This window comes from Struthio camelus, chromosome 1 (assembly GCF_040807025.1).
Source record: "Struthio camelus isolate bStrCam1 chromosome 1, bStrCam1.hap1, whole genome shotgun sequence".
NCBI classification, from domain to species: Eukaryota; Metazoa; Chordata; class Aves; order Struthioniformes; family Struthionidae; genus Struthio; species Struthio camelus.
Genome location: NC_090942.1, coordinates 150362491 through 150388670, shown reverse-complemented (window position 1 = coordinate 150388670; position 26180 = coordinate 150362491). Strand labels below are relative to the sequence as shown.

General features: G+C 39.6%; 1 protein-coding gene across 2 annotated transcripts in view; it reads right to left on the bottom strand.

Annotated features, from left to right (window-relative positions):
- Positions 1-2591: 2591 nt before the first annotated feature.
- Positions 2592-26180, bottom strand: part of ATP10A (ATPase phospholipid transporting 10A (putative)) — a 116597-nt gene continuing 93008 nt past the window's right edge. Inside the window, exons 11-21 of one of the 2 annotated variants that reach the window (XM_009666377.2) lie at positions 22528-22631; positions 22232-22358; positions 19816-20000; positions 18126-18447; positions 16129-16205; positions 12199-12324; positions 7643-7843; positions 5295-5375; positions 5105-5209; positions 4582-4769; positions 2592-3850 (exon numbers count right to left, since the gene is read on the bottom strand). In XM_009666377.2, the coding sequence (XP_009664672.2) occupies positions 3364-3850; positions 4582-4769; positions 5105-5209; positions 5295-5375; positions 7643-7843; positions 12199-12324; positions 16129-16205; positions 18126-18447; positions 19816-20000; positions 22232-22358; positions 22528-22631 (2003 nt within the window). In that variant the 3' untranslated portion in view covers positions 2592-3363. The remainder of the gene's footprint in view (positions 3851-4581; positions 4770-5104; positions 5210-5294; positions 5376-7642; positions 7844-12198; positions 12325-16128; positions 16206-18125; positions 18448-19815; positions 20001-22231; positions 22359-22527; positions 22632-26180) is intronic. The other variant, XM_068923350.1, reaches the window with a different exon arrangement.

The window sequence follows — 26180 nt, the reverse complement described above, 5'->3', positions numbered from 1 at the left end:
AGAACACCCCACTCTGAGCCAAATACCGCTGATGTACCAGGCCTGCACCAGGCCTGTCCCAGGAAGACACTATGGGAGAGTACTAACTGTAAATGGGTAAAATGGCTCATGTTTCCATGTTGTCTCCTAGAGTGACTGCATTTCTGTAATCAGTAAAGCTTTTCTCATATGCATGAAGTACTGCAATGTTTGGGGAAAGATTTCACGCAGGCAGAGGGCCAGGAGCAGTATCCGAGCCCTGAAAACTCTGCTTGTAGGAAAGGAACTTGCAACTTTTAGCCTGAAAACTCTGTAAGGCTGAGATTTTATACAGTTTAATTGCAAGCTGCCTTGTCTCACAGGGATCCAGTCTTGGTCGGTACCCACAAACTAGTATCTCACTTACTCTAATCTAGGGACTCCTCAACGTTTTGAAGAAAGATATCTAAGGTAGAGGTGCCATCATAATTTTCATTCATAACAAAATGGAAATGAGCCTAAATTTGGATTGCACGACAAGAAAGTGTGCTTATTCTTATCTTTTAAATTCCTTTCACAGCAATTCAACAGACCATAGTGGTTAGCAGGTGTGAGCTGAGAAATGCTACTCTTTACACTGCAGTACACCAGATACGCTGTAGAAAGATGTAGAAGAGTTAACAAGCTTGAAAGATCTTCACCCACCTGCTTGTGTTGGTGGAGCCATTGAGGAAAAGCACACACACAGAGGACATCCATGGCAAGCTCCTGCTATGACCTCAAGAAACTCTTTAGATTGAAGGTTGAATTTAAGGTCTTGCAAAACTATCAACTCTACCTACTTGGTATCTGATATTCTGTCCTTATGCGAGATCCTGTTTCAAGAGCAAGGGAATGTTTCTAACCAGATGGCAATATTTACACATTTCAAAGTGTCATTACATTTCCTCACTAAAAAATACTGCAGCTCCAGATAGGAAAGTTATTTAGAACGGCAATCACTGCACAGTTTGTATCAAATACAGCCAATTTACCTTGCAAAAAATTACCTGTAATGTAATCCCAGCAGAGTTATTCTCAAGACCTAGGAGGCTGGTAGAGCAAGTAGAAATGTCTAAAACAGGAACTGTCATACCCAACTACGAACCCTTGCAGTGCAGATTTCCCCACCTGTGCTGAGTCACCCAGGCTCCCCTTCCAGACAGTGAAGAGAAACAAGCACTTTCAAGGTGCGAACCTCTGCCCTGTTTTAGAGGTCTACATCAGCAGGCATGTCCCAGTAGTTCCTGTTTCCAAGACTGTAAGAGAGGCTGAGAGTAAAAAGTTCCTATGTTGATGCCTTTAGTGCAGATGCCTACGGTCAGTGAAATGAAAGGCCACTCCTACTGCGTCACTTCCTTAGTAAGAATAGAGCAGAAAAATGTCATAATGTTTTGAGCCAAATAAGTCAATAGGGGTGCTTTTCTCTGCTAAGATCTACACATGTAGACCTATACTCCTGTTTAAGTAGAGGCTAAAAGGAGGAAGTCGTGTTTTAGGTACAATTTCTCTTTGAGTCAATGGCAGGCTTAAAACTCTTCACAGAAGAGACTGAAAATCCTGTAAACCCTTTAGCACGTTTGCTCTGTCCCTAATTAATTCTAATCCCAAAACATAGTTTAGCTCCATGTTGAGCCACATTTAATCAGGATAACATATGTACAGGCTGCAGCTTTTATTTAGATTGATTTCATTTCTTCCTTTCATTGCATTTTACAGTTTGATATTACCAATTCTGTTTTTGGGAAGAAGCTAATGTATAAAACCTTAAAATAAAATCCCAAATGGAATAGAAAGTGGCATATGGTAGACACTGTGGCTTAATAGTTGAGGCAATCCATGTGGCAACCAAGTTGCCTGGCACTGTGCTGTCAAGAAACAACATGATGTAACAAGGTTCTGGCCTTACACAACTAATGGTAAACAAGGCAAAGATGTCTGAAAACCTGTGACAAAGGAAAGTAAGAAGCAGAACAGCTAGTTTATGCGCAATTATGGTGACGACATATGAAAGAACCAAGCAGCCATCCAAGGTTAAAAACCCCTGTGATCCATCATAGTGGGCCCAGTGCAGCTGCACACCAATATACCAGCTGCAGTTTGTGAGAAGCATGCAGTACAACCATGTAAGGTCAGTTCAGGCATAATCTCAGAAAGTACTGCAGTTACCTACTTTCAGTACTGGTGCAAGCCTATTTTAGACCGAGTTCAGGTACCTCGGCACAGCACTGCACTGTCCTGGCTGGTCACGTCCCTTCCTGATCACCAAGGACTTGATTTAACCCGGCTGAAACAACAGTAAAAGATGCTAACGAGGCTCTCCACTCTGCCTGCCCTCCACCCACCCATTAGCAAGCAGGGCTGAGTTCTTCAACCTGTTTTCTGTAGCGCTCCAGCACAGAAGATCACAGACTCCCCCAAGTCCTACTCCACAGTGGACACAACACACCAGTTCTTTGCCACCCAGTAATTCCACAAAAACGAGAAATAGCTTTTCTTCAAAAGTTGAACAGCCTGATACAAGGCTGTGACCTTCCAAACACTAGTTACTCCAAGTGAAAGGCTGAGTTGCTATTAATGCCAGACTGGGTAGCCACTTTGTAATATGGACGGTCATTTATTTATTGTTTTATCATGACACATAAAATGCTATGGCGGCAATATCAAAATATGGTATCACTTATAAAATACCAGTGTTATTAATGCGGTGGTAAGATACTGTTAACATTTACAGAGAAGTGTATAGTATTTCCAAAGTCTTGCCTAATGGTTCGCTGCTGTGACAAAATATCCTGGCAAGTAAATGATGCATGGAATACAGTGTCTATTTATTATCATGGTTTTTTGCCCTTGATTACTGAATGGCCTGTATTGATATCAATAACTGTTGCTGAATCTAATCCTTTTGGGTATGGTAGATAGGTTGTTTGCTTTTACAGTATGTGTCAGAATAAAAGAGAAGCATCTGAAAAATAAACAGATAGCATTTCCTTACAAAATGAGATGAAAAAATAAAACAATATAAATGGGACTTTCAAGTGTTTCTTTTTATATTTAAAGCTCTTATTTCAATATACTGTATTTACATATTCTTAAATAATCATTCTGTACCTTTGATTTTTTTGTTTCGTCTTTGGAAACAAATAGAGTAATCTCACTATAAATGTGTGCAAATAGAAAATATATAAATATCTTTGAGGCCCATGTCATAAAAAGGTGGTCTCAGAATTGTCACTTTTACAATTGTCAGCTGCAATCCCTTTCATTTTGTCCTGGAAGTTGTTTGAGCTCTGTTCTTTCAAGCCTTTGAAGTCCACATGCAAAGAAGAGCCAAGCACAGACACACTGTTTCAAAGGGTGTATCACTCACTTTAGCAAACTGAAGTCTGACTGATCTGCTTCTGAGTTCCATGGGAAAGCTGCTCCGACAGACACTGACTCCACCTCTGAAGTGTTGTGGGTAACTTCATGAAATCCCACAGACCTTCCTGGACTACTTGCTGCTGAGGAGTTTTTGTTTTCCCCATACAACAGAGCACCTTGGGGAGAAGCAGCCACGGTCCGATCTGTTGCGTGTTCTGCCCTTGCAGGCTCTGGGAAAAGTGACTCATTTCTTTGATGAGATGCTGGCAAAGGGGTGCTTTGGTTATAAGCTGTGTAACAATCACTAGCATTTGAGCAAAGGTTTGGTGTGAAGCTGCCTGCAAAGGGCTGTGTCTGAACAATCACTTCCCTTTTGACATTCAACTTGGTCAGAAGCTGGGTGCGAATCTCTGGGGATAGTTTACTCAACTGGCGTCCAAGCTGAAGCTGAGTTGGGAACAGTGTCCCCTGAAGGGTTCTGTACAGAAATCTGCAAGAGAAGAATGTGCACCTGAAAAGAACTGAAAGAGAAGAAGTACCCAAGATATTATCAAGAGAAAATATCCAAGAAAAAAACACAACATAGGAAAATAAGAGAGTTTTGTGCGCTCTTCCTACGTTTGACACAAGAAAGATTGCAGATGGAAAAGCTCTGAATGCTCTGGTAATATTTTGATTAATAGTAAGCAATGCAGTAAATCTGTGTCTTTAGCCAGTGATCCACCTGTGATTACAGATGGTCTTTCATCTTTCCTGATGTAGACTCAAAGCCAATGGGGATCAGTCTGCAGGGCAAGGCTCCTACACCCGTAAGTAGGTATGTAGTCCACAGCATCCTATCAGAACATCTGTACTGTGCATTGTTACGGGAGGATGGGTTGAATCTAAAAACATCATGGAAAACCTCATAGGGCAGCGCAGTGAAATGTGTTAGCTGACCACCTTCTCCAAAATCCCTGCATGGCCAGCAAAGCTGATGCACAGTCTACCATTATCCCCACTCCTGTGGTCTATGGCTGGGATATGTGGTCTATTCCTGTGGTCAGAAGCACAGAAAAGGTTAGACAATCTGGCTTTATATAATCAATGACTGAAAAAACCTGCTTGGCTGGTAAAGCAAAAAGAAAGAGAGAGAGAAGAGCAAGAACCCTTTCTCACCCTCCCAAACATACGTATGAACTGTTATCATATATAAGAAAGATATGAAGGAAGATACAATACCTGGGCAGCAGCGCAATGACTGGTGATATAACGCAAGTGAAATAGAACATAGGGTCTCCCATCAGCCTTTCCATAGTCCAGTAGGGATTGGAAGGAGGATGGCATACTGGGCAGGAAGCATTGTAAACCAGAGCCACAAAGAAAAATAAAAGGATACTGAAGATGCAAGATGACCAGTGGAGACAAGTCTAGAACAAACCAGAACCAAACATTAATGATTATTTTCTGAGAAATCTGCAGCCATTCTGAATTAATAGTTCTTAATTTCTGGAGAAAAATCCATGCACAGGAAAGTGTTTAGAGCCTTGTATTTTCAGAAATTCGTATTATATGCACAGAATTACAAAGCTGTTTACAGGTCACAGTTTAAAATCATGTTTAAAAATCATGTTTGCTTAAAATGCTTGATAAAAAGAGAATGTGCTGAGGGAATGAAACAAGCATCTTGTGTTTTTAAAGAATGGCACTCAGAAAAGAGTTGCGATATTCCAGCAAGTTTCTGTGTAGTCTGTGGATGCCTTACCCAAGTTTTTGTTTCAATAGCCAAATGTAATATGATGGTGAAGAGAGCTATCGTGGTGACGGGAGTTCCCCAGGAGAAAATATCCACCTCTGAATCATAGTAAGTCTGTAAAGAAGAAGTCACAATTTAGTGCAAGCTGTGTTTCCAGTTCAAAAGGCTTGAAATAGAATGTCTTAAACCAAACACTTACAAAATATGGGATGAAGAAGCAAACAAGGCTTTGATACATAGCATCAATCATGTTCATCCAGAACATATGTGGCTGGTACTCCTGTGGCACAAAAGAAAAAAAAAACAACAAAAAAGAAAAAGATCAGAGCCTAATGAAGATGGTATTTTTTGGCATAGGTATTTGGAGGGGGATATTCTAATGGATATTTTTCAGGGCTCATGCAAACAATTTCACCACTTTGCCAATCGATTAGGTACCCTGTGAGTTGAGGTGTGAAGCAGGTCACTCTCTCTGGGATGGAGACTTTGCTGCTGCTTTCCCTCCCCGCCCCCATTGCCCCATTAGAGGGTATAATCTCATACTGATACCTGGGCCAGCAAGAATTTACAAAGGCTCAACCTTAGGCACAACAGTTTGACCACAGATTTCAGGAGGAGCTATGTGAGGTGTAAGAACATGAATAAGTGCTTTCTACATCATGTACATACAGACACAGAGTATTTATTCACAAGAGAGAAAACAGAAAATGCACAGATATTTAGAAAAGAAGATCTATAATGATCTTTAGTGACAATTTACACCACAGTGTATGCTAACTTATATATATACATATATATGTACAAGAAATATATATACACATATATGTGTCTGGGTGGGTGGGTGCGCGCGAGTGCGTGTGGGCACAAAATAGTTCCATAAGAAACAACACCAAAGTAGCATTTGGATTTAAAGGAATTTACAATTGCAGGGATATGCTTATGCAAAAGACCTGGATATAATGGAAAACAGTCTGTAAATGCTTAATCTACAAAATACTTTTTTTGTTAATTTTGGGATACAGGTTAGATCTCCTACCACTCGGCTAATCAGAACTCTTTCCCTCTATGATGAACATAATTTCAGCCTAAAAATGAGACATGAAAGAGGCTGAGAAAAAATTCTGGTGTTCTTTGGTCTAATGAAATAACACATGATGAAGCACTGGCATAGGTTGCCCAGAGAAGCTATGGAATCTTCATCCTTGGAATATTCAAAACTGGACTAGGTAAGGCTGTGGGCAAACCTGTCTAGCTTTGGAGCTAGACCTGCTTTGAGCAGGGGGTTGGACCAGATGGCCTCCAGAGGTCCTTTGCAACCTAAATTATTCTATAATTCCATATGCATTGAATCAGTAATACCTTTTTGAAAGAGATCCTACCTCAAGCAGAATTTTTGGGAAAGTTTTTAAAATGCCTTTTTAGGTAAGTACTCAGAGAAAATCTCACTAGACTTCAAACAAACTTAGAATGATCCCTAGGCTTTCCTCTGAGAAGTAATTCTGCTGTGAACCTGAGGGACTTCTCTCCTTCAGCTTGCCAGCTGGAGAAAGGCAGACAAAACCTTCCAACAAGCTTAAGCCGTGACATTTCTGTCACCTCAAGAGTGGAGAAAACAGACAGGAATGAATGTTATGGATCTTTAAAGTGTAATACACTGGAACAGACAAATGGATAAAAAAAATGAAAAACAACAGCTGGATGAAAAAGAGAGAATTTAAGACAAAAGCACTAATAATAAGCCATACTAAAATTCTCCTCTTGTCTTTCCACAGCAGTGTCTAGCAATGTTATTAGACGTGTAGCACACCACAGGCAAGCGTACATTTGGAGGCAAAAGACAGTCAGGGTCTCCTCTCAGAGGACACACTGTCAGACACTTTTAAGAAAGGTGTTTACTTGGAAGCAATCATTGGATTTGGATAGTTTTGCCAAGCAGATAATCTCCCCACAGTAAACTGTAGTTGCAATCACCAGAAATGGTTTGGCTTGCATCCCTTCTGCAGTTCTTTCAGTCTTTGTACAGTCTAAGCAGATGGGGATAAGGTGTTTTCAGCAAAGGCTTTCTGAATCTGTGGTCTGCTGATGACTAGTCCCGTTAGAGCCTAAGTATGTCAACCTCTGTGCTTACTCCTAAAGCCATCGTTCTCTTCTGCCTGTTTGCAAAGGGCTAGGACCTGAATTTTCCAGTCAGTAAGTACTGTGTGGGTTATTCTGTGCACGTCTGCACTAGTCTAGAAGGTATAATCTGCCTTACCTCTGTGGTTGTTTGTGAGCCTACACCATGAGATAGGTGTTCAGCGTTGACTGAAAGCAGCCAGCTCCCCTCCTTTATATATATATTTAAAATAACATAGCTGTTTTTTTATTTTTAAATGACCTTTTGACACCTAGATACTTTGACTACGATGAGAAATATTGATAAATAACAACAGTCACTTCTCAGACTTCCATTTTTTATTATTCATTCGTCCTTTGGAAGCAAGGTCGGTTTTCAGTTGAAACTGATGTTATTTAGGAAAAAAAATTCCAAAAAGTATGAGTTTTTACCTCCATATTCTGGCCACTTTTGTAGAGCTGAGGTACAGCAATTAACAATTCAGCTGGTACGTCCTTATCCAACACACCAGTAATCAGTTGTGGAAGAGAAGAGAACAGTAAATTAAAGAAGATGAGATACCACTGATCAACCATCGAAGAGCCAGAGAACCCGCAGTAGAACTGGTACCAGAAGAGAAGGGCCACAAACATCTGAAACAAAACCAGTAATGCTGTAAATACAACTTGTCTGGAATTTAAGACAAAGAGGGATCATCATCCCATTGTGTTCTGAAATCATTCTGATTCCAGCTTCTGCAAGGATGTATCTACGACCTCTAAACACATAAGCAATCCTTCTGAAGATGCTTAGTCTTTAACATACTGTTCTGGATGACCAGACCACTTAACTAAGCTACAATTTGGCACATGTGGAAATCTTTGTGCCACTGGAACCTCAGATATCCTGAGTCAGGGATGGCTTCACAAGAAATCAACTTTCAATTCAAGCGGAACTCTCAGATACAATTTAGCTCACCACAAAAAGCTTTCCAAACCATCGCTGACCGCTAGGTATATGAGCACTGATCCCATAGCACTTATATTACTGTCATAAGAATAACCATTTCCATATTATCTTCTGCTGGCTTGAGATGTTTCTGGAGGCTCAGCTGATCTACAAATGGTAAATGCAGAGCTTTTTCAAGACTGTCATGGGACTATTAGCAGCAAGGGAGGTGAAACTATAAGGTCTAACAAAGTTATGTTTAACTATTCCGATTTCTGTGCTTTGAATTTCAGCAAATTAACAGTGCTCTAAAGATTCTTCAGTCTTCCTGTCCTCTTCACGTGAATGAAGAAATCAGTCGCATACATCGCTGCTGGAATAACCCAAATTGGTATGAAATATACAACTCCTTTCTTCTACCATCAGTACAGCGTGGAAAATTCAGAGTTTTTTGGGGTTCACGAGAGGTGCCGATCTCATCTGTGATGGAGGATTTGAGCCCTAGGAAAAGATGGGCACCTTCCTAGGGAAGGAAGTAAATTACTAAGACTTGGTCCTCCTAAAACCGTAATTTATATAATCCTTCATAAAGTGATAAACACTAAATGGAAGTCTACTAGAAATACCTGGGCAACAATCCCTCAGGGGCTTTCCCCATTTTAGCCACGAAGAAAGGGAAATTACACGGCCTCTCCTTTCATTTCCTCTTTGTTTTATATTCCGTTTCCAAAGCTCTTACCCAGCTGGAATATATTAACCCTTCATCATCTTCAGTTTGACAAAGCAAAATGTAAATATGTTCTATCTGTATCCTAAAATGCAGGTGAAATTTAAACATGAGAGAAAAAAGCTATGGTCTGCTTAACCAGTGAAAACTGCTAAGGGGAGAGGAAGCACATCTTATAAAGGAAAATTGCCACAGAATAAGAGGGTCAACGCTGTTGTACACAGCCAGGTTGTACATATATATGTTCAGTCAGTGTTTGCGTACTACGTTGAAGTAGCTTCTATACCAGCAGCAACGTATTTCCTGCTGTTTTTGAATAAACTAACCTGTTAAAAGTTAAATGGTAGCACTTTTTAAAGGATCACCTCTGAAAGCGCTCCTATGAAGAAACATGTTTCCAAAAAAATATCTTCCCTGTCCTATGCAGGGATATGCCTTGTGTGTTCTTTGGCCACAACAAGATTGAGTTAATAGAGCTTACCATCTACACTGCAGTTGGCTGGAAGATGGCAATTACACTTCACAATTGAATAGATTTTGAAATTTATTGCCTTTCCACACCCAAAATACAACAAAACTTCCTGAGTGTTTTCTCAAAACGGAATTGGAATAATATATGGATTTAGACACTTTCTCGCATCAGAAATAATGAAAAGCTAGCTAATCTTGGGCCTCAGAAAATTTTTCTATTTAGAACTTTGCTAAAATTAACAAGTCTTGCTGAAACATTTTGGCTTTGATAAAAATGTTTATATTGATGAAAATACAGTTAGTTGAAAACTTTCCATCAGAATTTTTCTACCATCTCTAGAATGGGCCTCAGCAGTCCCGTCAGCAAAAGCTGTGCGAATAAGTGACATTTCAGTAACCAAGCTTAAATCAGATTTTTCTTTTTCTCTGAAATTTTAATTCTGGGTTAAATAGTGTTGAATTTGAGTCCAATTATGTTTCATCTTGTTTCCATGCATTACCACTCTGAAAAATAATCAGAACAAATCAAATTTAATGAAACATGCTTGTTTTGACACAAACATTGAATTAGTTTTTTTTTAAAAAACAGTTTCCTTTTTTTTTCCAGATAAGACTATTTCCTGAATTTGGGCCCAAATAGAATTTCTCAGTGAATAAAGTATAAGTCAAAAAATGTCCAGTGCTCCTTTGCACAGGTAATGTATAAAGGGAAAGCACCAGTACATGCTTGTGTTGGCAGAAGTTTGTGTATATGAGCCCCCTTTGTATCAAGCTATCTTTCCAGGCATGCTATGTTTTATGTTTTATTTGTATTTTTATTATCCCCACCAAGCCAAACATCTTCTTGAATAAGTCAACTGAGTTTCCAAATAGCTTTTACAGCAATCTGGAGTTTAAACTCAGAGTTAGATAAGTTGCACTGGAAAACAGAAAATGTCATAATATGAACAAATGGGGGGAAAAAAACTTGACAGAGTAGAAAATTTGCAGAACACATGCAGTGTAGCTATCTCGACTCTATGATGGACAGTCATCCGGAGTAGTCTCCTTGCAAAAGGATCAGGTGCTCACACCTCACATTTTTGAATATTCTTTCCTGAAGGCAGCCACTGTGTCAAGACACGTGGATATACACTGCATGCTCCACTACAGTTTTAGAGTCAGTAGCAACAAGTGTTGCTCATAAAGCTCTGAAGTCTGCAAAAGCAGAGCCAAGACAAAGAGAGATTCTTCAGTTATACTCTAGCCTTAAGGCAGCACTTTCTGAAAATGTCTTACTAAAAATGGCTTAAGAAATAATACTTGTAATCAAGGGGAGTTATACCGAAGGAAATGGAAGATTTTACAACAATGTATAAAAAACACCTCTGGCTGTTGATTGCTGGAATACCTTATGTGTATTACTTTAATCTTTTTTATTTTAAAGTAAGATGGCTCCGAATATATTTCTCGAAGTTGATGAGAACTGATACTGTCAAGCCAAAGGGTATCCTGAAAACATACAGAATGGGGTGTAGGGGTACAGATGTTCAGCGTCATTCAGGATGAAGTTTTAAAACTCAGGCCTTCAAACACCTGTGTTTCAACAGGTGGACCTCCACTCACAGCAGCATTATTTAAATCTGCTTGCTATTCTAGACTCAGAGAGGAATTCAGACTTTGCCAGCCCCTACCTACTTTTGTGCCTGGAAGGGTGCTTGCATGCAGTTTCTGATCAGACACAGAAGGTATTTTATCCTGCTTGCATGTCAACACAAAGCTGGTTTACTAATTCTTTAGCTCCCTTAAGTATTCCTATGCTGTTCATAATTTTGAACAAATCATGGTCTTTTCCTGAAAAAATAACTATCTTCATATTCAGATCAGGCAGAGATTACTCAGACAGAGGGAATTTACAGGAAAAAGTTACCATGGACTAAGAAATTGAGGATTAGATGGAATTTGGAAAGCAACTTTCACAAAAATGAGAGCTACTTGTTTTCTTGCAAGATTCCGATAAGGACGGTGAAATCCACTCTCCCAATTGATAGTTCACACATTACCCTCTGGAGCAGATAGAGGTCTGAGAGATCTGGCCCTGCTCTTTTTCCTGGCTCTTCACTTCCCTTGCTCCCAAGGTGATTTGTAGGTGTTGAAAGTGTGCAGGTCTCTGTGCTTGACTCCTACACAGTCGATGGAATTCTTGGTTGTTGTATTAGACAGTTTTCAGTCATCTCTGTACGACATCAGTAATGCAAAGAGACTTTGCTGGGCCAATGAGTTGAACTTCTACTGGCCCAGTGCCCAGTACTGGAGTAATTCCTGCTTCATATACCAGAGAGGAAATGCAGACCCTTAATGTGTTCTTTACCACAGTGTGCTTCCCTTCTAATGCATTCATTTGGTTAGTTGGGAGTAAAATAAATCAATAAAAATTTTCCAAATCTCTGCCTCTGAGACACACAGAGGATTCAAAGTATTTCACGTCACTGGGGGAAATGTACAGTGATTCATAACAGATTACAAGACAGGGTCAGGAAGAGAAAACACACCCAACTGCTACTTTGGACCAATGCTGGATAGCCTTGGCATTAAAGACTCCTGTGTCTAGCCAGCTAAATTTCTGCAACACTGCTCTATAAAGAAACTTTTCTTAAGCCGTGCTTGTTATTTCTGTTACCTAATTTGCACATTCAGCAGCACACTGTAGCTGTTATGGAGTGGGGTCTGTATTTCTGCAAATGGCAGCCAGCTGTCTTTCAACTCTGCAAATTTCTTTGCAGCTTATTTATAAACTGTTTGAAGGCTGACCTAATGCTCACTTAGCACAAAATAAACCCTGGAAACATGTGGCGCCACAAAGCTGCCAAGTCAAACACTTACTGCATTTTTGTAGAAGAAATACAGCACCATGTTGGCAAGTCGGGAGTAACACCAGTGTCCATGAACAAGTAAGAGCTTCTCCAAATGCCGGAACCTTGGGATTGCAAAATCACTTGCCATCACTGCCTTCAATGAAAGAAAGAGTTGGAATCATTAGTGCAAAGTGCCCCTTTCAATACCAGCAAAGAATCTAGTCATCCTCTCAACTCAATATAAATGTTAAGTCGATGGAAGTTGTGGTGAAGAGGAGTCAAATCCATCACAGTGCACCTGAAATGCAGCTACTGCTTTGCAATACCTATAAATACCCAAAACCAGGCTGCTCTACAGAACATGTGAGAAGATCTGGTCCTTGCCCAGAGGGGATCTCAGTCTACGTCCTGGTTGGTGACAAAGAGCAGGCAAGTGAGAGGTGGGAGAACGGCAGGGTTACAGCAGCATGAGCATGAAGGCTCAGAGTACCTATGTGAACATCTTGGTGGGTGTAAAATCTCTCTCTGCAAAGCTACAGGGATACTGTCAGGACAAACTGAATTTCCAAAGGGAAATGAAATGAAAAAAGCAAGATTAAGTGGTTGCATCTTAACTACTGGACCTTAACTACTGGACTTTAAGAGGCAAAACAATAGAAATATTAGTTTTCATTAGCATTCGTAATTCTGGCTCACAGAGTTCACTTGGCTTTCCTCTCAGTCCCTCATTTTGAGTGAATTTTTAAATCACATGCTGTCTAAAACTCTCCATGAAAAATCATGCCAGACGACACTCCTGTGGGACTGTGCAGCCTGCCAAATCACATTGACAAAACGAATCACACAATTTCTCTCTACTTCTGACTGACTAAAATTCAAGGCACTGTACAACTAGACGAGAACTTGTAAGCGATGATGCATCACAGTCGTTTCATGAGCCTTCATATCACTAGGATCATATTAAGAGGTCATGTTATATTGTTTTCTATTTCATTTCTAATTTCGGTATCATCTTTCTTCTCACAGTTTAGCAGAATATCACAAAAGGTAAATTATCTCCAAAGGTCCAATGTCTTCCTCATACTCTACAGAGTGTATTTTGGCTATATTTTTGAACAAGAGATGCTTTCCTTTTAATCTTTTCTAAATCCTTTTCTTAGTAAATCATTAAAATGTTTCAATTTTCCCAAATAAGTACCTTCAGAAACTATTAATATAAACTGTAAAACAGGATGCAAGAGAAGCTGAACTAATCTAATATAATTTAAGCAAAAGAGGTATATAAACACAACGGGGCACTTTCTAATATGTTGACCTATCCTAGGATTTCTCAGGTACTGAGATACAGCTGTTATAACCTCACTACATAGAACAGTCTGTTCTGTCTTGCAGACTTTATAAAGCTGTCTTGCAGTTTGAGATGTGCCACATCTGCTTCCTTCTCCTTCACCCAATCTCATTCTATTCCAGTGTTAAGACAAAACTGTTAGCTTCCTTTAATTTTTGTGTTTTTATCACATTACTTCACAACATGTGAAGGTGTCTGTTTCTTTAATTCCATTTTGATCAGAGTGAGAAAAACGGAAAGATAGCGTTATCCAATTACATCTTCATGTTTGTTTCATCTCAAAATATCCTCTTGATTTTCACATTTTGGTTTTTCCTCCAGCTTTTTCACAGGAAAGTGATTCAGCTTCCTCACGCTTCCCCCCTCCATAGAATGTGGAAGGAAAGTAAGTCAGACAGTATTGCTGTCTTAGACGTCTGAACGCTCAATGCCTTTTGAGTACCTACACATGTAAGATTCTAACAGTTGTTTATAGTAAAAAGGCTTGCATGGTTCCTTAGGACCCTGCAGTAAAGGAAATGATCTATAAACATTTTCCACTCTGTTGAACTTTGATTTAGAAAAAAAAGGAGGTATTTTAATGGGTTAATGGGCATATAGCTTTCAGATTTGAATACATCACAAAAGCCAGGGGCATTTGAGGACTAGCTATTGGAAGTGTATGAGCTCAACTGCAAGTAGAATAATGGGAAGAGGAGTTAAAAAAAATGCTATGAGCATTATATCTCTACATTAGGAAGAAAAGTGAAAGGATAATACTGATTAAAGCTTGAGCCAAGAAGTTAGGGGCGGACGTTTTTGAGTTACAGGCTTGAAGATGACCCCACAAATACAGTCTCTTCTGGGTTCTCTGCAGCCTGGACTGCCTTCAGGGTGACCTTGCAGAAGTTATGTGGAGCTCTTAGAGCCTTGTGAAGACTATGTAACAACAAACAAACGCTGTATCAGCTTAACACAAGACTCTCTTTTCCTGCTCTCTCCATCCATCAAAGTCAGACTTACAGGAACTATGGCTGTGATGCCATATGCACAATGAATATTTGAATATTCCTGCAGTAGCTGTTTTCCAGTCTGATTTACATCTGCTACCTTGTTCGGAGAAGTATTTTTAAAGGATTGCTGGACTGACATCTGTCCGTCCGACTGACGGACATACATTTGTATTGGAAATCGCTTCGAAGCCACCCACCGGTTGAGGACAGAATGAGGAGAATGAGGAGAAAAAGTGTAATAGCTCTACTGGGTCAATCTGAAGCCCATCTTCCTCAGTGTCTAGTCTCCAACAATGGCCAAGAGAGGATGCCTTAGGAAGAGTATATGGATATGAAAAACACCTACTGACTTTTCTCCGAAGTGCTGTCCCAGCTTCTGGTGATCTGTATCTCAGAAAATTCACGCAAGTGGCATCCAAGTTCATGGCTTGGTTAGATTTTTATTCCATACATTTGTATTTTTAACCCAGTTAAATTATAGCATTCCCAAAGTGTATGCTCCCATGGAGTAAAGTTCTAGAGCCAACTTGCACACTTAGTGAGAGAGGTCTCTCTTTGCTTTCGAACAAAACATCCATCCAGAATTGCAAAAATGCAATCTGGGTCAGAGAACCACCCACTGGTAACTAAGTTAAGGAGTACGCTCATCTGCTCAGGTCCTCAGGATGGCAACACTTCTCGTCTTCTCTGAAGACCTCTTTGTCATACTCATACTCAGCTACTCTATTTTCTCATGCAACCTGTCTGCACCTACCCCAATTACAAGGTTAAGTTGTGGAAACCAGTTATCACCCTCACTCTCTGCAACTTATTGCCACTTCCACTGCTGGCACTGCAACTAAACTGAACTAGCAGTAGAGGAGACAGAAGCGGCATTCAGAACGCTGAGCAGCTTTGTTATACACCCTATACACACACATCCTTTTCGGGATAGCAGAAATTCCTCTTACACAGTGGTAAATGCAGTAATCACAGGTTGAATACATCCAAAAGACTGTGGAGCAAGTCCGTCTATCTTGCTGTTCCCTGTGGCAGGAAATTGGGAGAAAACCAAAACTTGGAAGAGTGCCATAGGGAGCAGTGGTTCTGCAAAGGCCTGCAATTTTCTCTTTCTTCACTGGTCTGCTGTCAGAACAGGCTGTCTGAGTGAGCGAGATGTGTAGGTGTCTAGACTAAAGGACCATCACACCATGGAGATTAGCTGCCTCAGTTGGATAGGCTTGTGCAGCTATTCCACAGGAAGAGTATAACCGAATAATGCAGGAGACAGGAAGAATAAATCCAGAATAAGATGAATCTTCATTTCCTGTATAAATAATGCATAGTTGAGCCTTTTTAATTCCTCAAAACCAGTATTTAACAAGTTATTTCTTAAAACATACTGCTTAGAAGGATCTGGTGAGTTGAATTTTCTGAGGAGAAGGCACCATGTTTAAGCTCACCACAGATTTAAAACACAGGCTCAAAGTCAAGCTGAAGGTATCCTTATGAAGTGCAACTGGCCCTCCTCAGCATAACTTCTGCTGGCTATCCAAAGGCAGCTTGGTCAAGCTGACTTATGGGAAGCACCTATCCAATCCTTTGCAAGAGAATGTGTTGCAGTAAGAAATAAAATTACCTGCATGCCTTCTTGACCAGAGATCCCCACGCCAACATCTGCCACTTGGATCATACTGACATCATTAGCACCATCACCTAGAGAAGACAAGATACAGTTTTGTTTGTCATTGGCAGACCAGTAACAGTTAGTGGCAGCAAAGCAAAGGAAAACTAATGTTGGGTGCATATAGGAAGGAAGAGCTGGGGTTGGAAAGAATCTATGTTTGGAACACAACATTCAAAGCTTGGCAAGGCTGCCAGGACATTCTCATCTTTGTAGATTTTTATATCATGACAAACAAAAATAAGCCAAACACCTCTCTCTTAAATAAGACCTAAGATACAAGTGTCAGACCTGAAGTGCACAAACACTAAACATTCCATGTGCAAAAACAACCAGGAAAAATTCCTGCTGCCCAATAACTGTCTACCTGCAATCAGGTATGATTACGAGTGAAATGTGCAAGGAGACCTAAAGCCAGTGGTGATGCCTACACAGCAAAAAATAAAATAAAATAAAATAAAGAAGTAGATGAATTCTTGACTTTGGCTGGCCACTCTGAGCTCCCTGATACACCAGCACAGGCAGATCTAACAGCAGTGGTTGCAGAGTCATCATCCCTTGCTCTGCTTCCCATCATGATATCACAAGTGATAGGTACCTTAGAAAGGATACCAGAATGGGACATAAATCTACTGCTTAACCTCTGAACTTTACATCTGGTGTACTAATGGAAACTGAAACTGTGTTAGCTGATGACAACACACTAGGTTTTAAATTGCAGTGGCTGAGAAGGGCGTTCACATCTCACTTCACTTCCCCTGCTGTTGGCTCTTGTAAGAGTGGTATCCACTTACTTGACAAAGCTCATCAATTTGCAACTGTGAGACACAGCCTCAAGTTAGCTCATGTTGGTTAAAAGTGAAGATGGGACAACTCGGGTTTTAAGTAAGAGACAGAGCTTGAGTTCAACCCGCACAGGCTCAAGCTGCTCAGAAAGAATGAAAACACAAGCTGCCTGATCTCCACTGGTGTTTCTAAGCATGCTGGATAATTCAAGTTAGCCAGCCAGACTTTTTTGGCAACATAAGCAAATGATTATTTCATGGTCAGTCAAAGGTATAAATTCAGCATGAGGAAGGCAGATCTGAGTGAGATTTAATGTAGTGAGTATAAGGATTATTATAATCAACACACATTTGGTGATATGGCTATCAATCACAGCCATTTGGCACTCACAGTATGTACTTAAGAGATTCCGATGGGTAGGTCCAACCCACATGTTGCTGTGTCTTCGTTGCTATCATTAACCAAGATAGGTAGATGAAAGCTAGGGTGTTTGTGACAACAGATGCTATAGTCATGTCTTCTAATATAACAGAAGCCTAAACCTGAGATAGGAGAAGAAGAGCTAGTTGACTTTTCTTATGTAAAAATCATGGAGATGTGGAAGATGCTGCCAGATTTAAACCAGGGTGACTGACGAAATCTCCCCTTTGCCAACCAAACAAGAGAAGGTATTAGCTGGGAAGAAGTGTAATAGTTGGCAAGTTGGCATGATGTCACTCACAAATCTGTTCTCCATACAGACAGAGGGCCAACTCATGTCCCATGCTGTATGGCTAACTTGTGACGAAAAACGCAGGACCTTGAGTTTAATCATGACTTGCTGAAACGACACTGAACACAGTTTTGTCCTGAGTAATACACTGACTGCTGTTCTGCATAGTATCATTGAACTCTTCATAGCAGTGTTTGAACATGCCAAAGTCACAGAGCGTAGCTTGGCCCCCACTACCTAACTTCTGTAGGAAGGAATCCCAAATATTACTTCAGAGCTCCATATCTGGTTTCAATAAAAACATCAGAATCATCAGAAACACTTTCAAACAAAATCAGAAGCTATTATTTGAGTTGTGAGGCAGCTGAAAGGATCCCTTTGCAAGTCAGAAAAAAACAAAATTCTTGAGGCACAGTATATATCAAGGAAGGCTAGTTTAAACTGAGATATTTACCTATTGCCAAGGTCATCGCTTTGAGTTTGTCTCTGACTAGTTTCACTACCATGCTCTTTTGGAGTGGGGTAGAGCGACAACACAGTACTGCACGGCATCGCTTGGCTAGAGCAAGAAATTTATCCTCTAGTGTAGGTTCCAGGGCATAAGCTAGAGTCCTTCCATCAATCACTAGGCCCAAGCTGGAAAGCACAGGGGAAGAAGGTGGATAGAGAGGGGTGAACCCAATAGTCATGTTTCCAGTAGCGTCGTCTATTGGGTTGTTTGAAAATTTAGACTCTACACATTGCAGACACTGTTCCAGCAAGATAGCACATGTCTCCTGAAAAAAAATCCAAAATAAATATGCTTGAGTGGCAGGAACATATATTTGAACATTTGTGCTTCCTATACATTTAGGCATAAGAAATACTGGGAATGTGGTATATTTGCTGCACTATACAAGTTTTAATTTCTAATATTCTTTTCTTCTTCTCTACTCCCTTTGAATACACTTAATTCTTGTTGTAGAAGATATAACAGCAAGGGGTACACGAAAGCTTAAAATCTAATTCCTCTTTAACATGCAGTATTGTACGCTAAACTAATTTCTTTTAGCTCCATCTCAGAATAACAGTGCTGAGGAATGATATAATCAGTATTGGTACCAAGTTAAGCATGGTGATGAGCACCCTGTAAACGCCTACAATTCAAATCAAATACTTATGCATTGTTAAAGGCCAATTAAAGGTTATTTAAGCTGAATTTAAAGTCTTTTCCCTAGCTATACTCAACTAAAAGATGTTATTGCTAATATCTGAACATTTAATATAAAATACTATTGCTCTTACAGCAAAATATGACAAAAAGAGAAAGAACATGGAAAAATCAATTTACCAGTTCAGCTGATATACTCAAGAAGGGAAAATGCTCTTATTTTTTCTTCCTTTTACAAAGGAATTGGAGCTGGACACTGTTGGCCTACCTCTCCTCTGCTGATATGAAGTCCAATTTTATCTCCCCATTAAAGGACTACAGCACTATCAGTCTGGTTCCTTGTATGTTTGACCATATCAGTAAAGTCTTTGTGATTGCTTGCAACAAGTTGAGCACAGGAAAGGTCAGTAATTCAGAAGAGTTAGAAGAGGTCTGTTAGGAAGCAAGGCCTTACTGTAGATGTGGTTTTCAGACTCTCAGTGCTAGCACTGAAATTTAAGTATTGCTTCTATCTCCAGAGAAAAAGCCACCTGAGAAAACATGAACGACTGAGTTATCTAAATACTACAGTTCAGTGATTTAAAATAAAGCATAAATTCTCAATAGGTAGTCAATTGTTTTCTTCCTCAACACATGTTTAATAACAGGTTGCTTTTGGAGACCCAGTGGTGCCAATAAGTGAAACTAGGGAATTTTTTGAGAATACAGACCAAAGAAAGGCTTTTATGCTGTTATGGCATATTTTAAGTCATGGCAGAGCCCACTACCCATACATGCCTTCAATAGGTTTGTGATGCATGACACTATGATCTAACAGCATTAATTCACTGAAAAGTATTCAAAGTCATGTCCTACCTGAAAATTACGAATGAAGCAGGAAAAAAGAAAAAAAAGAGGGAAAGGAAAAAAGCCATCAAACTTTTAATTGTACAAGTTGAAAATAAAGCAAAGCTAGTTCACAAGTAGACTTCAGCATAGTATTGGATCTGCTTACTGGTGATTCAGCATTCAAAGTGATGATTTCCTCATCATGATCTAGTAGCTTGCAGGCATAAGCAATATTAACAGCTGTTTCTTGCTTGTCTCCAGTGAGAACCCAAATCTGCAACCCAGCTTTGCGCAAGTTTGCAATGGTTTCTGGAACACCATCCTGTAAACGGTCTTCAATACCAGTTGCACCTAAACACAGAAAAAGTAAATTAGTCCGTATTAAATAAACACGTAGGCTTTACCTCAAACTGTAAGAGAGAACTCCAGGAGGTAAGTTTGGCTTTTTCAATCAACAGCAGACACCTTTCCTGGTAAACAGCTAAACTAACAATGCACGTGAGATATGGGCAGCTTTTTGGGGTATCCAGACAGAGAGGTAGGAAGTAGCTGCGGCAAATGTTTGCATCAACAGCCAACAACACATCCAGAATTCAAAGCCTCTAAAGTAATCTAATGCCATTTCTAGTCTCAGAGGTTCACGAGGTTGGTGTACCTTTGCTTAGCACCTCTCTCTTTTATCTTTGCCATTTCTTTTGCATGTTGCTAAGATATTGTTTCTAGGAGCTAGTTTCAGTTCTAAAGGGTCTTGACTTCCTCTCCTCAACTGAGAGAGGGTTGGGTCACTAGAGATTTCTGCCCTTCAAGGAGGAATGACAGCAGAATAGCAGCTTGGCAATAGTGCATTAGGCTGCAGACAGAAACCCTTTCCTGCCTTGCCGCTGCTCTTGGATCTTGCATAAGGACACTGGTTGCCAAATGAGTTACAGCAGGGAATAAATCATAAATCTGTTGGCCATGATGTGAAAGCACAGTGTGGCTTTTTCAGGCTTTCAATGTATCTTGCTACTTGTATGTTTATTACACACTGAATATCTTTCCTATGCTTTCATACATCAATTGAAGGAGACAAGATTTTCAAATACTACAGCAAAAGCAGTTTAGGATCAAGTTTAGTGTCACCACAGATACATCAGTACCCCCTGAAGTTTCAGAGAGGCTTAATGTGCGTAAATGTAAGTCCTCACTATCAGATAACCTGGAGATGAAAGGCCTGCAAATTATCTGGAACAACAGCAAAAGCAAAGTAAACTTCTCTCGGCTATTTATTATTTCTATGGTTCTTTGGAGAAAAACATTTCAGCAATAGAAATCCATCTGAAGTCTGAGCACCAGTCATGTAGATGAAAACATTCTTACTGCAAATGCCATGGAAGCTCTTATCCAAACAGTATGCAAGGTAAAAGATACTCCTTTTCCTGATGCACTTTTTTATTCATATGGGCTAATCATAAGTGATCACTGCAAGATACAAACCACAGTCTGAAATTGTTAGGGAATGGTTCCCAACAGAATAGGTAGGTTATTTCTGGCGAGAGCTCCTTTTTATTTGTCCAGCAGTGGTTAGTTCCATCTCAGGTATTCTTTTCAGAGTGCAGCCAGAGCTAACAGGCACATCCATGGTGGCATCTTCCTGATTAATGTGGTCAGGTGGAGAACTAGTCACTTCTTGCTTCCCTTTAAGTCAGAGGAGAGAAACTGGCACTTCTAGGGTGTGATTCATGTAATCCTAAAGCAGGTAGCTAAGGCAGATCAAATGAACTGCCTTTTTTTTTTTTTTTCTTCTCTTTCCCCTGGTTATACAGGGAGCCTTGGAGATCTGCATTGGACGCATCAGAAGCTGGATGAGGTGAGTCTCCTCTCCCAGAGACTGACTGATAAGTTGGAAATTAGTGAAGGTTTTATCTTCGGTAAGTGTTACGATTGTCCCAGTTACATCTCCTTTTGATAATAATGGATATATACACATTTTAGAACATCAATGTTTTCAACATTTCAACAAAGTTAAGAAAAAGTATGACTTAGTCCTTGGAATACTTTTTACATACACAGATTCAAACTATATCACTGTGAAGTACTGCAGTCCTTTTCCGCAGAACCCACAGGCCCTGAGTGCATGTGCTGAACCTGATGCATATGAGAGTTGATGCCTCTCTCAAATGCGCCTTATGAGCTTTGCTTTACCAGCGTCTCTGGTGCCCCTGGAGTCATGGAACTCTCTGACATGTTAAAGTGGCACTAAAACTAATGAAATTCTGCAGACAGGCTGGGCCAAGTACTTCTTCTCCTACTTAGATCAGCAGTTCCCATTTATGCTGTTGTGTCAAATTCATCTCTGGTATTACTCCACTGACTTCACTAGTTATAAAATGATTGCATGAGCAAGGCAAACAGGGTATGTCTGTTATGTTAATTATAATCCTATTCCTTTGTGGTGCTGCACAAGACAGTCATGACAAAGTCCAGAAGAAGCCAATTTCTGTACTGTCAGAAACCATTTAAAGGAAAGAAAGGATTTTATAGCCAAGCTTTCAGAATTTTTCAACACGTTTTAATTTCATATCCAGCTCTCATTTCATTACCTAGCAGATGCAGATTCTTCTCTATCCTCAGCGCTGACTGAAACAGAAGTTCTTCACGATTTTCAATAGAAGATTCTGCTTCTAAATGACTTTTTAACCAACAGGCATACTCTTCCTTGCTGAGAACCTATTTAGAAGAGGATGTGAGGGCATAGTCAAAATGATGCAGAGGCATTCATACTTTATTGAATAAAATGAAAAAAGTTATAAATCAAGAACAATATATTAATAACTGCCTTCAGTAATTTTTGTCAAGGCTCTCCTTAAAAGCAAACTAAGAGCATGCATTTACTTACTCTTTTTGCAATACACAGGGTCCGCAGCCCATCTACAGCATACAGATTAAGGTAATTCTGGGTTTTGCTTTGGATTTTTTTTTGATGTTTGCCCTGAGGGTCATCTAGAAAAGAATAAAAGAAGAAATTAGTGATTGAAAAATAACAGCGGCTGAATGGCCTCAGAGAATAAAATTGTGTCTATGGTATTCTCTGTACTGGTGCTTTAAAACGGATACTTTCAAAGAGCTCCTGATTTCTCCTGGGAAACTTTCAAGTGAAACATTCCACTTAGAAAAAAAAAAACAACAACTTTTTCTACAGTCTTTTCTTCCTTCTTTATTCAAAAGTCGCCACCCATACGTGTTAAAAAGACCTTTTATTCTTAAGCATTTGTTTGCCCTGAGTACTTTGGGATATCATGATTAATCTCCACAGCAAACAATAATGTGAGAAAGAGAAGTATGATTTCAAATTATTAGCAAATGCTTCTGCACGTATGATCATGTGTAGAAAAATGACACTTATTTTAAAATAGCACTTAATTTTCCACCAAGGTTAAGACCTTTCTCAAAAGAACCAGAAAAGTGTTCAGTTTTGCGTATCTAAGTACAGGAAGGTAAGAACTCAAAATCAGGACTGAGCATCTGTTTCTTTTCCCTCTCTAGCGACTGGTTCGATGCGCTCACACTGTGATTGAGAAAGATTAATACATATGATAGCTATACCTTTTGTTCCATTTTATTACCTGCAATGAGGTCTTTGAAAGACAAAAAAAGGTGGCATGTATCTTTTTTATCATCTAGGATCAAGACAGATTCACGTACGATGTACTGCCATAGCAATCTTCAGTAATATGAATTGCAATGGCAGTGTTAAAGGAAACTTACAGGTTTTCAGATTGAAACCATTGAGCGAGAATGACTGGTACCTTCAGGCAATTCTTCCAATCTTCTGATGCTATTCAAAGTATTTTTTCAAAAAGTCTGCATGTTTTGGGAGGTTTGTAGAATCACTTCAGGATTATAATTTTGTAATTAGAGCTGTTCTGAACACTGTATTAGCGTTACTGGTACTTGTACAATAATCAGTCACAGCATTAGGTGGATGCCACTCATCACCAGAAGTCTGAACACTTGAAGAGGCCTAATACAGGTGATCTGAGCTGACCGCTGGATATGTCCACCTCTCTCAACTGACTGTACTGGGAACCTATGGTCACTATGCCCCTACCTTATGCAGTTAATTCAAGTATCTAAATTAGATGATAGGAATATCTTCTTGTTTTCAGTTCCCATGTTCCCAGAGTGCATTCATATTCAATTTGATCTTGCTATGTGGGACTACGTATATATATGTCTATCTGTCTCTCTGTCTATAAACATAGACACATGCAGCACTTTCGTACTTAAACAGAGTCACAGTGCCTACGTGGCCCTTTAGAGGCTCCAGTACAAACTTTGAGAACTATTGATATTGTTGGAAGGTAGGAGTTAGGAGTCTGGAATCCCAATAGTCTGTTTTTTGGTCCTGTTATCTCAACCACCTATCAGCACATGTTACTCATTATATAGCTGTTTTCTCACCTTTAAAGACTGTCCCATCCTCTCTAGGTCTGTAAAGTACATGCCCAGCTGTTCCTAAAGAATGACATAAAGATTGCTGAAGGTACTTCACGCTTTCCTTCATTTCAGTTCCATCTCTAATCTAGTCCTGTGGTGAATATTGTAGAAATATGCTGGTGGGCTTGTCTGTCTATTAATCCTACCTGTGCTATCGGTATAGATTTTTTCAGAAGGGCAATACAGATATACTATTCTGGAAGAACATCCTTGTGAATATTATTTGCAATTGGAGAGTCATTTCTTACACTGTGGCTTGTCACACTCACCGCACCAGATTCCTTCAGAAATTATTATAATGGCTCACAATCAGGTTCAGCTGCAACATGCAGTGGAAATATGCATATTCTAAACTGGCAATCTAATACAGTTACATATAGCTTCTTTTCTATTTGCGCATAATAGTCTCTTTTGGCATATGTGACTTGGCTGTTTAATGTAAGAAATGTTTTTCTGGGAGTACTGCAGTAAACCCAAGAGACTTCTTGTGTTAGTGAGTCAGCTTCTTTTAAACTCTAAAAGAATAAAATCGACAAGCACTGTTCCTAATTTATTGTGATAAGTTACTGTTCTGGAGAGAAATGCCATATTTCTTGCATATTCCACAGGAAATTATCTTATGGAAGTGGCCATTCCAGTCATTCACTGATTTCACTGATTTCAATTAGTGCAAGCTTGAACAGCTGCTTAAAAACACCAAAAGCTTTTCTATCACTTTAAGGTTAAGTGGTATTATTAACTAGATCTGCCTGAATGCCATGGGCACTAATGCAGTGCTCATAATGTCAAATGTTTATACTGCCTTTAATGTATGAAGGCAGACACTCTCTCCAAGTAGAGATGTACACAACCTTCTCCATGTGAATTCTCAATTCCGGCCTGAAAGACTGCATCTCCCTTCTCCATCAGCATACCAATAAGAGCTAAAATGAGTTTTAGCTCTTCATATGCCTCATCAGTCTTACTGTGAAATTCATTTTGTGCTCAGAAGTTAAAAGGGGGAAGGAAAGAAATCTCTCACAGCCATAATCCAGTTGTTGAGATTTCTTTTAGTTGGGATGCAGTTTTCTTTGCCTAGCAGCACGACCACATGCACTATAGAAGTGAAAACCAGTAAATAAATCTAGAGAATGAGAGAGAGAGAGTAGGATTCTGCTTGCTCCATTTCCTTCCATAATCATAAGTTTTAGAAAGCCAGCCCAGTCATTGTTTTCTCAATGACTTATGTTCACAGTTCCTGTGTGAGTTGGTTATTGACTCAAACAGTAACTTTCTTATTCATGATTCACATGGTGACTGTTGAGACAAAGTAAAAACAATATACGCTTGGGAATCATTTCAGGTCTTTTGAAAATATTTGTATGCTATCAGAAAATGTCAGGTTCCACAGTTGCAACTAGATACAGTTGTGGCTTTTGACAGGCAGAAGAAACCGAATGAATTCTGAAACTGTAAGTTTTGAAGCTCGCTGGTGATTTCTGATTTTACGTAAGATACAGCTGAAGCTACAGCTTAATATTTCTGAATCTGATTTTGGCCTGTTGCTTGTTAGGATATAGCCATGCAACATGGTGTTTGAGTATGCAGGTTATGGACATTATTATGGTGCCCTGGTCTTTCAGTCTCAGCATACAAGCACTGCAAAGCCTCATAAAGCAGAACTGACTTGTACACAATTTACATGTCATTGAGGCACTAAGCTATAAAAGAGCACTAGGATTAGCTGACATGTTGATTCACATATTGGTCAACTGCTTCCAATGATAAATGCCTGAATTTTTTTAGTATTTACATTTCTTCTCACATTCACATTCCATGATCAATGGAGAACAGAATGAAACCACTGACAATATGTATATATACAGCAAATCCAGCAATATATACAATTTTCATAGCATAGATCTGCTGAGGCTCCCTCTCCCTCGGCGATACACCCCTATACTGTGAGAAAGATGCAATTGTCTCAGGAATTAACAAAATATCCACTGATGTTAGGATACTGCAGGCAGAGGCCATGAATTTGTTTCCAAGAGTGAAGTTGTTCAAAAGAAA